Raw genomic sequence first — 13,367 nt, 5'->3', positions numbered from 1 at the left:
GTATGTGTGCAAGTGTGATTTATACACATACGTATGCTGTATGTATGTGTATGTAGCGCGTGTGTTATAAGTGTTCTGGGTACTTGTGTGTGTAATTATGTCCGGCATGTGCGCATGATATGCATGCGATACTAGAAAAGCAAACTGTGCATACGTAATTAGGTGTAATCTTGATAATTGAGATGTGTATATATACGTGTGTTTTACGTAAATGATCCAATTCTGGTTTTAATACACTAGCTACATAAATGCAAGGGAAATCCAACCCGAGTAACAATTGTAATTGTGCGAAAACAGAAAAATCAAAGAAATATATAGTTGAAAGTTTGAACTATTAAATCGGACAAAGGAAATAATAAGAAAACTCCTTGCCCTTAATCATACATCTATGTGAATCTCAAATTAGCATATTGGTCACTCGACTATGATGTAGAAATATCCAGGTACAACAACTCTGTCAGGCGTCACATGTAGGCGGCCTACACTGAATAATCATTAAAGGAGAATTAACCTTTTATAAAGCAGATTGCTTGGACAAATGGAGAAAAATCAAAGAAGCACATTAGTGAAGGTTTGAGAAAAATCGGATAAATAATGAGCTCAGATCGCACAGTGGGCACTAGGCTTTAGAAGTTTTGAATTATTGTCAATAAAAAGTGTCCATTAAAAAAAAAAAACCTAGTAGGCCTACATGTAGATCATATGAGGAACCTGGGAAATGAAGAGAGCTTGAAATTATCAGTATAGGGGTAAGATACAGATCCGCTACTAGGATTTACGGTGAATGGGGGGGGGGGGGGGGGTTATAGGCATACACATTTTTGACCCACCTTCAATTCAATCAATAGGCATAAAGTAGGATAACATAGTTTTCACTAAACTGTCGCATTCAATTTTAGCAATGTTTTCATGCATTAAAGTGATTGCGATCGATTGCGTTCGCAAGTGCACGCATATGCGCGCGGTCAACTGTGATGTGAATATATTTCACTTTAAAAGTTCCCCCAAAAGACCCGCAGGAACTCTAAATAATTTTTTGAAAAAGAGATAACGTCTAATATATTTTTCGCCACCGATTAGTTTTTACTTTGAGATTCCCGCCGCAACTTAAATCATCTTTTAAAAAATAGAAAATATTGCGTCATAAAAGATAACAAGTCCGCCAATTTGATTTTGGTTTAGAGAGTTCGAAAAGGATCCACCTTCAATTTAATCAACTAGCCTAAAGAAAGATAACATAGTTTTCACTAAACTGTCGCATTCAATTTTAGCAATGTTTTCATGCATTAAAGTGATTGCGATCGATTGCGTTCGCAAGTGCACGCATATGCACGCGATCAACTTACTGTGACGTGAATATATATATATATTCCACTTTAAAAGTCCCCCCAAAAGACCCGCCGCAACTTAAATCATTTTTTGAAAAAGAGACAAATATTGCGTCATAAAAGATAATAAGTCCGCCCATTCGATTTTGGTTTAGAGAGTTCGAAAAGGATCCACCTTCAATTTAATACAAAATAGGGCATGGGTGTCGATCCCGGGGGGGGGGGGGGGGGTGGGGGATATATCCCCCCCCCCCCCCAAATATTTCAGGTGGGGGTGGCCTGTACATTACCATCAAAAAAAAATGAAGAGAAAAATTAATGAGAGCCCGATGAGAGTAGTTAACGGTTATTACTCGCAAGATGACCATCAATATACACAGCTATCTCATTTTCATGATACATACGCAAATGAGACAACCGTATATGAGACAAGAATAAATTGAATTCTCGCTCATACGGCTTCATCAGGAATTGATGAATTTATTCAATTTATTCAATCTAAAAGCTAAATGTTAAGCGCGAAGCGCAAAAGTGCAAAAAAAGAAGTAGAGAGTAGGAATAAGAAACAGAGAAGATACAGGCTCGTAGCCATGGGGGTGTGTGGCGGTGGGGACGGTCGCCCCCCCCCCTTCTTTCTCTATTAGTGAAGCGCGAAGCGCAAAAGTGCAAAAAAAGAAGTAGAGAGTAGGAATAAGAAACAGAGAAGATACAGGCTCGTAGCCATGGGGGTGTGTGGCGGTGGGGACGGTCGCCCCCCCCCCAAAAAAAAAGAGAGAGAGAGAGAGAGAGAGAAAGAAGAAAGGAAGAGGACGTAAGAAGAAAAAGGATTAAGAGTCGAGAACGGTACAACGAATCGTCTTCTTTCTCTAATAATTTAATGAAACGTCAAAGCTTCCGCGTTTCGCGCGGGAACGGGGGGGGGGGGGGGAGGAACTGAATTAAGACATGGAGTAAGGGTCGAGAATGGTACAACGAAACGTCTTCTTTCTTTAATAATTGAATGAAACATCAAAGCTTCCGCGCTTTGTGCGGGAAGGGGGGGGGGGGCTAAATTCAGTCAAGGATTAAGAGTCGAGAATGGTACAACGAATCGTCTTCTTTCTTTAATAATTTAATGAAACGTCAACAGAAACTGAATTTAGACAAGGATAAAGATTCGAGAACGGTACAACGAATCGTCTTCTTTCTCTAATAATTTAATGAAACGCAGAAGCTTCCACGCTTCGCGCGGGAAGGGGGGGGGGGGGGACTGAATTCAGTCAAGGATAAAGAATCCAGAATGATACAACGAAACGTCTTCTTTCTTTAATAATTTAATGAAACGCCAAAGTAAACTGAATTTAGACAAGGATTAAGAGTCGAAAACTGTACAACGAATCGCCTTCTTTCTCTTATAATTTAATGAAACGTCAAAGCTTCCGCGCTTCGCGCAGGAAGGGGGGGGGGGGAGAGGAGGAAACTGAATTCAGTCAAGGATAAAGAATCCAGAATGGTACAACGAAACGTCTTCTTTCTTTCATAAATTAATGAAACGTCGGAGTTTCCGCGCTATGCGCGGAGGAATTGGAACTTGATTCAAACAAGGATTAAGAGTCGAGAACGGTACAACGAATCACCCTCTTTCTTTGATAATTGAATGAAACGTCAAAGCTCCCGCGCTTCGCGCGGGAAGGGGGGGGGGGGCTGAATTCAGACAAGGATTAAGATTAAAAAACGGTACAACGAAACATCTTCTTTCTCTAATAATTTAACGAAACGTCAAAGCTTCCGCGCTTTGCACAGGAAGGGGGGGGGGGGAGAAACTGAATTCAGTCAAGGATAAAGAGTCGAGAATGGTACAACGAAACGTCTTCTCTCTTTAATAATTTAATGAAACGCCAAAGGAAACTGAATTTAGACAAGGATTAAGAGTCGGGAACGGTACAACGAATCGCCTTCTTTCTCTATTAGTGAAACGTCAAAGCTTTCGCGTTTCGCGCGGGAAGGGGTGGGGGGAGGAACTGAATTCATACATTGAGTAAGAGTCGAGAATGGTACAACTAAACGTCTTCTTTCTTTAATAATTTAATGAAACTTCAGAGTTTCCGCGCTATATGCGCGGAGGAATTGGAACTTGATTCAAACAAGGATTAAGAGTCGAAAACGGTACAACGAATCGCCTTCTTTCTCTTATAATTTAATGAAATATCAAAGCTTCCGCGCTTCGCGCGGGAAGGGGGGGGGGCTGAATTCAGACAAGGATTAAGATTAAAAAACGGTACAACGAAACATCTTCTTTCTCTAATAATTTAACGAAACGTCAAAGCTTCCGCGCTTTGCACAGGAAGGGGGGGGGGGGAGAAACTGAATTCAGTCAAGGATAAAGAGTCGAGAATGGTACAACGAAACGTCTTCTCTCTTTAATAATTTAATGAAACGCCAAAGGAAACTGAATTTAGACAAGGATTAAGAGTCGGGAACGGTACAACGAATCGCCTTCTTTCTCTATTAGTGAAACGTCAAAGCTTTCGCGTTTCGCGCGGGAAGGGGTGGGGGGAGGAACTGAATTCATACATTGAGTAAGAGTCGAGAATGGTACAACTAAACGTCTTCTTTCTTTAATAATTTAATGAAACTTCAGAGTTTCCGCGCTATATGCGCGGAGGAATTGGAACTTGATTCAAACAAGGATTAAGAGTCGAAAACGGTACAACGAATCGCCTTCTTTCTCTTATAATTTAATGAAATATCAAAGCTTCCGCGCTTCGCGCGGGAAGGGGGGGGGGGGGGGGTGGGGGAACTGAATTCAGACAAGGATTAAGAGTCGAGAATGGTACAACGAACCATCTTCTTTCTCTAATAATTTAACGAAACGCCAAAGCTTCCGCGCTTTGCACAGGAAGGGGGGGGGGGGGGGGAGAAACTGAATTCAGTCAAGGATAAAGAGTCGAGAATGGTACAACGAAACGTCTTCTCTCTTTAATAATTTAATGAAACGCCAAAGGAAACTGAAATTAGACAAGGATTAAGAGTCGGGAACGGTACAACGAATCGCCTTCTTTCTCTATTAGTGAAACGTCAAAGCTTTCGCGTTTCGCGCGGGAAGGGGTGATGGGGGGAGGAACTGAATTCATACATTGAGTAAGAGTCGAGAATGGTACAACTAAACGTCTTCTTTCTTTAATAATTTAATGAAACTTCAGAGTTTCCGCGCTATATGCGCGGAGGAATTGGAACTTGATTCAAACAAGGATTAAGAGTCGAAAACGGTACAACGAATCGCCTTCTTTCTCTTATAATTTAATGAAATATCAAAGCTTCCGCGCTTCGCGCGGGAACGGGGGGGGGGGGGGGGGGGGGGGGGGGGAACTGAATTCAGACAAGGATTAAGAGTCGAGAATGGTACAACGAATCGTCTTCTTTCTTTAATAATTTAATGAAACGTCAAAAGAAACTGAATCTAGACAAGGATTAAGAGTCGAGAATGGTACAACGAATCGTCCTCTTACTTTAACTATTAACGTCCGAGCTTCCGCGCTACGCGGTAAGATACAGATCCGCTACTAGTATTTCATGTGAATGGGGGGTATAGAAATACAATTTTTTGACCCACCTTCAATTCAATCAATAGGCAAAAAGTAGGATAACATAGTTTTTACTAAACTGTCGCATTCAATTTTAGCAATGTTTTCATGCATTAAAGTGATTACGATCAATTGCGTTCGCAAGTGCACGCATATGCGCGCGATCAACTGTGATGTGAATATATTTCACTTTAAAAGTCCCCCCAAAAGACCCGCCGCAACTTAAATCATTTTTTGAAAAAGAGAAAATATTGCGTCATATAAGATAATAAGTCCGCCAATTTGATTTTGGTTTAGAGAGTTTGAAAAGGATCCACCTTCAATTTAATCAACATGCCTAAAGAAAGATAACATAGTTTTCACTAAACTGTCGCATTCAATTTTAGCAATGTTTTCATGCATTAAAGTGATTGCGATCGATTGTGTTCGGAAGTGTGCGCAGTCAACTGTGAGGTGAATAGATTTCACTTTAAAAGTTTCCCAAAAGACATGCCGCAACTTAAATCATTTTTTGAAAAAGAGATAGCGTCTAATATATTTTTTCTCCGCCGATTAGTTATCACTTTGAGGTTCCCCCGCAACTTAAATCGTCTTTTGAAAAATAGATAAATATTGCGTTTTATAAGATAGCAAGTCTACCGATTTAATTTGGTTTAGCGAATTCAAAAAGGATCCACTTACAATTTAATCAATATGCCTAAAGAAAGATAACATAGATTTCACTAAACTGTCGCATTCAATTATAGCAATGTTTTCCATGCATTTAAGTTAGTGATTGCGATCGATTGCGATCGCAAGTGCACGCATATGCGCGCGATCAACTGCCACGTGAATAGTTTTCACTTTAAAATTCCCCAAAAGACCCACCGCAACTTGAATCTTTTTTCCAAAAAAAAAAGAGACAAAATATTGCGTCATAAAAGATAACAAGTCAGCCGATTCGATTTTGGTTTAGAGAGTTCGAAAAGGTTCCGCCTTCAATTTAATAAAAAATAGAGTGATATTGTCTAACATATTTTTTCGTAACCGACTAGTTTTCACTTTCATATTCCCGCCGCAACTTAAATCATAAATAGAAAGGTATTGCGTCTGATAAGATAACAAGTCCACCAATATAATTGTGATTTAGAGAGTTCGTAAAGGATCCACCTTCAATTTAATCAACTAGCCTAAAGAAAGATAACCTAGTATTCATTTAAGTGCCGCATTCAATTTAGCAATTCCATGCATTAAAGTGATTGCTATCGCAAGTGCACGCATATGCGCGCGATCAACTGTCACGTGAATAGTTTTCACTTTAAAATTCCCCCAAAAGACCCGCCGCAACTTAAATCGTTTTTTGGAAAAAGAGACAAATATTGCGTCATAAAAGAAAATAAGTTCGCCGATTTCATTTTGGTTTAGATATTTTGAAAAGGATCCGCCTTCAATTTAATAAAAATAGAAAGATAACGTCTAATACATTTTTGTCCGCCGATTAGTTTCCCGCCGAAACTTAAATCGTCTTTTGAAAAATAGTATTGCGTCTGATAAGATAACAAGTCCACCTATTTAATTTTGGTTTAGCGAATTAAAAAAGGAACCGCCTTAAATTCAATCGAAATTGAAAGATAACGTCTTATATATTTTTCACCGCCGATTAGTTATCACTTTGAGGTTCCCGCCGCAACTTAAATCGTCTTTTGAAAAAATAGATAAATATTGCGTCTCATTAGATACCAAGTCTACCGATTTAATTTTGGTTTAGCGAATTCAAAAGTCATCCGCCTTCAATTTAGTCAAAAAATGAACGTCTAATATATTTTTTCCCCGCCGATTAGATTTCACTTTGAGATTCCCGCCGCAACATTATGCGTAAGTAGCAACAATAACTGACAAAAATAAAAAAGCAAACTATCGCCAACAGAGGGCGACATTTCATACGGAAGGACTGCGTTACATTTTAGCTATGTTTTCCACCCACTAAGCTGATCGCGATCAATCGCGTTCGCGCGCAAGTGCACGCGTATGCGCGCGATCCACTGTGACGTTGATCGCAGGCGGAACTGTAGATGTACATTGTACTTTTTTGGGGTGTCATACGAAATGTCCAGGGGATTGTTTTTCTAGGAGGGGTGTGGTCCTGAGGTGATAGTCCATAGTCTATGGAAATTTTGAAGGCTTCCATGGTGAAGATAGCGAAGCTTGTAGTTATATCATGTAATTAGATGGCCCAGACAAAGGGCCCACCCATGCTTAACGTTTGTTTTGATAGGTTGTCTCATCCTAAAGAGGATTCACACAACCTACAAAACGTCAAACATGGGTGGGCCCTTGTCACAGCCACCCGATCACTCTTGACAGGATAAGTGGTATAACCACAAGCTTTGCTCACAGTCCATAGTCTAGCTGTCATAGATTACTTGGATACAAGCCTGCATGATTTCAAATGATAATGAAAGGGACGGTTTGAGAGTACCTTGAAAGTGACGACCATGAGCTCAAAGTTATCCCCTTCGCAGCTCCCACCCTGGCATGTTTCCTCAGTAACCTGAATAGTGATTGGGTCACCTGCTTCATCACGTTGGACAACGAGGGCAGAGGGTAACGTAGCAACCAGCACATACATCGCAAAGCACAGGTGATCACCTAAAAAATGAATATTCAGAGGTTTTTCAAATGAATATTCAGAAATTTTTCAAATAAATATTTAGAGGTTTTTCAATTGAATTCATTCAAATTAGGTTTTATTCAATCTCTTCAAAAAGTCCAAAGACTAAAAATGCAAGTTTACATTAAACATACAATTATATAAAAAGGCATTCATTCATTTAAAGATTCATACATTTACATATATGTATATAAAGTCATATGATGTGATATTTATTTAGTAAGTCTGCAAGGTACATAATTATACAACATACAAATCATATATTTACTAAAATATTGATTTTAACTGATGAGGAACACAACACAAACAAAAAATGAATGCAGTCTGCAGATGTTTGTTCAAAATGAGAATACAATAAAATCAATCTTTGCACAAATTATACCCATCTTTTCCCTGCTTCCAAACAATGGGTGAAACATTTCATTGGCTGCTTAAATCAATATCGTCGCAAATTAAAATTAATGCTACATGTACAATGTATGACTAGCATCTCAATCTAACAAAATCAAAATATATACACAAGTGTAATACATATCAAAAGCAAAATCATTTAAGAAAATGGAATTTGTAATTATGCAACTGTACACTTACAATGAGTTTTTCTTTTTTCTGGAAGCTTACCCTTGTATGTTGCGACTCCATAGACCTGTATAAGACACTGGTGAATGGATCCAACATAGCCATGTGCTTGTCATTGCTCGATACAAACTTGGATCTCTTCAAACTCATGTTCAACAGCTACAGAAATGAATTTAAAGAATAAATAGATAGATAGTGGTGGTTATTTTACGTGACAGCTAAGAAAGCTATGATGAGGATTAATGCCTTACCAAAGGGGCACTAGCGCATCGACTTGGTTTCGAACCCGGGTTACCGGATTACGAGACCATTGCTCTATCAATTAGATCACAGAAAACATCTCACAGTATGTATACCTTCTATTTGAAACAGTGAACACAGTGATAATAGTAAACAGAGTAGAGGAGTTGTGATCTAACAATAGTAATAATGATAATATTGGATTCTTTTATAGCACACATATCCATCACGTAAGTTGCTCAGAGACTCAAATACTACCCTGGCTCTGCTAGGCTACTGTACCCGTGCTCAAAGCACTCAAGGAATTCATTCCTACCGGTACATATTTAACATCTCAGTGGAGAGTGGCAGATGTGGATTAATGTCTTAACAAAGGATATAAATGTAACTTTTATTATCATTATCTAAATCAAGTTAAAATCGCAAGGTGAGGACTGTAAAATTGGTTAATTGGGAAACAAACAATATTTTACAGTTATTCACTGACTTATATGCTACTTGAAACAAAAGTATAGGTTTAAAAGCTGTTTAAACAAAAACATCAATTCAAATACACATATTGCAACTTAATTTTCATGTTATATTCCAGTGCTGAAATAAATTAAAAATCATCAGAGCTAAATGTTTACTCTTGGAAGTTCATTTCTAATGTATACTGCTTCTTGTTTTCAAAATAACATTAAAATTCAATGGCATAAAGAGCATTCATAAAACAGATGAATTGAAAAGCAAACTTTTTAGATTAGTGTTGGTATGAAGACATTAATCAGAGAAGGTATTTACCTGTAAACCAAACTCGATGAGTAGATGTATGTGTGTCCTGGTGCCAGTCTCAGGAACCAGACCCGATCGCTTGGGTGTAGCAGGTAATAAGTATGTGCTTGGAGGTCTGTGACCGACCTTAGAGCTGTCTTTCTTCTCATTCCTAAACAGTAGAGGTAAACATACATATGTCATAGTTTTTAGTAGTATAGTCTTATTAATGTGACTAGGTATGAAATGTTACTTCTTATATCCCTTCTACTGTACTAACTCCCTTACATGCAAAAAATCCTGACAAAAAATCATCAAACCACAAAGATATTTATGGTTTCCTTTGAAGGCGTCACTGTGCGACAACCTCTACCAGTAAATTCTCCCAACCATTAAAATAAGACATAAGACAGTCTTTTTTTTAAATCTTTCAACACTTAAATAAGTAAAATTCTCAAGAAACACAAATTGACACAAATCAAATGTTCACATACTTTGTAGGTGGTTTGAGCAGGGGAAGCGTCTCTGACGTTAGTCCATGAATGAAGATCAGCAGAGTCTCCTGGGATATCCCAGCATTCTCTTGGAGACCAATCGTACATCTACGCAACGTCTCTCGGACTCGGTTTACAGCTCGATGGCTGTTAGAAGTATCAAGGATCTACGAAAAGCATGATTAATACAATTTCAAAATACTGTAAAACAAATCAATTTTACACACACATGTAATTAGTGCAATTCGATGTTGTTGTTTGTTTTATTCAACCTGCATACCTGTACAAAGTGTAATCTTTATCATAACATGATCGTAAATTTTTAAGGGCAATTTCAATACCTTATCGTATGTCCAATAGATATCATGTTTGCAAAAAAATGATTATATTTTCTACAATTCTTTGATAATGATGCATTGGCACAAGCCAACCGATATCACCCTAGATTGATCTTTCAAAAGTAGATGGCTAACAGGGTCTTTTTCAACCCATTTTCAAAACAGATTTGACAAACCATCTGAAAGTTCTGAAATAAATTCCATTGCTACTTGTAAGTTATTACCATGTGTTTTTGCTACAGATGTCATTGCCATATCTCCTAAGTAACGACATGCATGGACAAGACGTCAAACATGAGTTATCTTCCTTATGGTTCTGAGAAGATGGGATGTTATCTCACCTCTTTCAACGGAGTAATTAACTTTGTGATTGACCCCTGACCAACGAACTTTGACACCACTTCATAACAATCATAAGCCTTGATGCTCCGAGCTTCAAGCAGTTTTCCCACAATGCCTTCTACTTCCTTCTCTTCCGACACAGCTCCGAAGAGTTCTTGATTGAAGACCTAACAGAGAATACATTCAACAATCAGGTTAATATATTCTCATCACTAATCTTACATAAACTAAACTAAGCTTAAAGATGAAGTTGAGTTCTGGTCATGCGATTGCATTGTGAAAGAAACGGTGTGGAATCGACCAGAAAAGGTTGATCATCTAGCATATAAGAATTTGTGTGTATTGCAAGGTTCTGGAATCATCAAAATGATAAGAAATTTGGCCAAGTCTTGGTAAAGTTACAAACACTGTACACAGAAAGATGTATATGGGACTACACGAACATGTGGCGTAAAAATCCTACCCTGGATTTTTACGATGTTACATGACATATTTAGAATATGAAGGTATTTGAAGAGCCATGCTTTTCAGGGAACATGTCTTATCTGATGTTCTTCTACACTTGCATAATAAGAATGATAACGCTCACAAATTATTAACTCTTAAGCTGCCACCCATACAATGCACCCAGTGCCACAGTGCTAATCCCTATTGTGCCAGCCACAAATCTCCTGTGTGCCAAGTTAATTTTAAGGTTGGTTCAAGTGCATGTTAATTAAATCTTTACAAAAAAACAAATCGCTAAATTACTCGAGAAAATCCAATCTGACTGTTGTATACAAAGACGAGTAATCCAAAGCCGATAATCTGATGCACGCGATGGTACTTTCAATAGCGCTGCAAAAGCACTCAGAACGGTGCAATGGGCATGAACAATGACTGTTATTACATATGCGCCCTTGCATGCACAAAGCAGAGTAGCGGTGGCTCGCTAGCATGAACGTGGTATTCAATCGATAGCGCGCTCGCGTGCACAGAGCACTATAACAATAGCGCGCTAGCAGTCTCATGGCAGGATATGAGTTAAGGGATCGTTTAACAATGTTAAATCTGAGATGCACGACCCTACGTGTTATCAGTGCCTGTGATATGCTGTTATGTTGAAGCCCTACAAAAATTGCGTTTCAAAATGATCAAGAAGTGCCTCAAAAAAGTAATAAACCTTTGAGTGACCGGTTTTACCATACTCATTTTCCCTAATAAACTGTACTGTTATGAAAACCGTTTGGCAAACGCAAAATTTGATTTCGATTTTCAATCATAAATATCTTGAAAATCAGACAGGCGATCAGCTTGTAAAAGTCATAAGGTTCCTTTAGCATGAGCTAAATCCAGGATTTTTTTAAAGGATCTAAGACAAAGTTACCGGATCCTTTTAATCAAGAATTAGAAGTAAGGTAAGAATTTCAGAAATGTCAAATTTTCATTCATGATTGAGATTGTGAATGGTCACACGGATAGCACAGAGGAATTCACACATGCCTTGCAAAAAAGCCAAAAATTGGGGAAAGTCAGACAAGTACTGTAGCACTATTCCTAAATTCTAGCCATTTTCTTACATCAGAAACTTACATATTGAGAAGCTTTCTCTGTCAGGAAGATTCTATATTTCAACATCATTACCGGTACATCTAATCAAATTGCAATTCATCCTAAATGTGGTCATATTCTAATGTGTTTGGTGTTTAGTTTGTTTAGCCTACCAGTACTCATTAGAACAAATAAGGCATGGATGAAAACCATAATACCTGCCAATCAAGGCCTCCAAAATAATTGGCTTAAGCCTGTTAGAAAACTGTCTTAAACTTAGGGTAACATACTTAGCAAAAAAACTTAAACTGAATACCAAAGTTGGCTGAGTTTATTTTTACCTAAGCTGAAAGCTGAGTTAAATATTTATGTTTCTGACATAAGTATTGTATTAAATACTGGCCCTGGGCCCCCGTTCCATAAAACTTAGCATTGATGGTAACTTTGCAATTAATGGTAAGTTCCATGGAAATCTATCGATTGGCTGTTGACGGATGTTGCCATGGTAGTTAATATTGATGGCAAAGTTACCATCAATGCTAACTTTTATGCCACACGGCCTAGATCAGTTGACTATAAATACCTGTATGAGAGAGAATAAACAGCCATCTAGGTCGCCGGAGGTCAGCTTGGGTGAGATGTTCTTCAGTAGAAGGTGAACGGTAAAACCAAGTACATGGAGCTGTCAAGAATAAACAAAACAGTATTAAAATGTCATCTATACAAAAAAAGAGTGTTAGCAGATTTTATAGAGTGTTTTCTGCAAGCACATACTCTAATTTGACACTTTACACTATGATCCATTTGATGATTATCATTATTTAAGATTAAATGATTATTGGACCATGTGGATAGTAGACAGGCTGGGTGTAGATCCTATGGGAATAGACCAATTGGGTAGTAGACGAACTGGTCGTAGACCAAACACCATTTCTCGATTTAAACACTTTATCCACTCCCAATTTCTTACGATTTCCCAAGCATTCAAGGAAATTAATCCTTCGAAAGCCCTTTCGTCAAGTGTTTTTAATCAAGAAATTTTATCAAGAGCTTTAGACACAATGTAGACCTTGATGGGATTAATTTTGACAATGGGATTCACGTCTGCAAATAACGTCATACATTATTTTGTTTTAATTTTATTATTACACAATTTTCACAACTGGATATTTGAATCAGTTGTAGACCAATGGATAATAAACCGACTGATTACAGAGTACCTACTTACCTCAAAACCTCTTTTGAGACTCGTCCTGAGCTGTTTGAGGATCAGACCAAAGTATTTCACACCCAGCGAGTCTACGATCTTCACCAAGGTATCTCTTGTGATGTTACGCACATCCAAGGCGCGACTACGTAGCATCTGACAAACCTTCAATAGCACACTGTGTAACATAAGAAATGTGAAGAATATTATTCCTTTATCAGTCAGACACAACATTGGAAAACCGATTAAAGGTAAATACTCCGAAAAAAACAACGAATGAAACACAGTGAATATACATTTAGTGCCATTAGCGTTCATTCCGTGGCTGTGTGTACAAAAGGCA

General features: G+C 38.2%; 1 protein-coding gene across 1 annotated transcript in view; it reads right to left on the bottom strand.

Moving 5' to 3' along the window:
- Positions 1-7,275: 7,275 nt before the first annotated feature.
- LOC587153 (small subunit processome component 20 homolog) overlaps positions 7,276-13,367 on the bottom strand; it is a 54,108-nt gene continuing 48,016 nt past the window's right edge. The window contains 9 exon segments of the mRNA XM_030988298.1: positions 7,276-7,305; positions 7,350-7,381; positions 7,384-7,519; positions 8,163-8,279; positions 9,144-9,285; positions 9,608-9,774; positions 10,287-10,454; positions 12,401-12,499; positions 13,046-13,202. Of these exon segments, the coding sequence (XP_030844158.1) occupies positions 7,276-7,305; positions 7,350-7,381; positions 7,384-7,519; positions 8,163-8,279; positions 9,144-9,285; positions 9,608-9,774; positions 10,287-10,454; positions 12,401-12,499; positions 13,046-13,202 (1,048 nt within the window).

The sequence above is a fragment of the Strongylocentrotus purpuratus genome, unplaced genomic scaffold (genome assembly GCF_000002235.5).
Source record: "Strongylocentrotus purpuratus isolate Spur 01 unplaced genomic scaffold, Spur_5.0 spur5_scaffold_17, whole genome shotgun sequence".
Classification (NCBI taxonomy): domain Eukaryota; kingdom Metazoa; phylum Echinodermata; class Echinoidea; order Camarodonta; family Strongylocentrotidae; genus Strongylocentrotus; species Strongylocentrotus purpuratus.
This window is presented reverse-complemented; position numbering and strand designations above follow the sequence as displayed.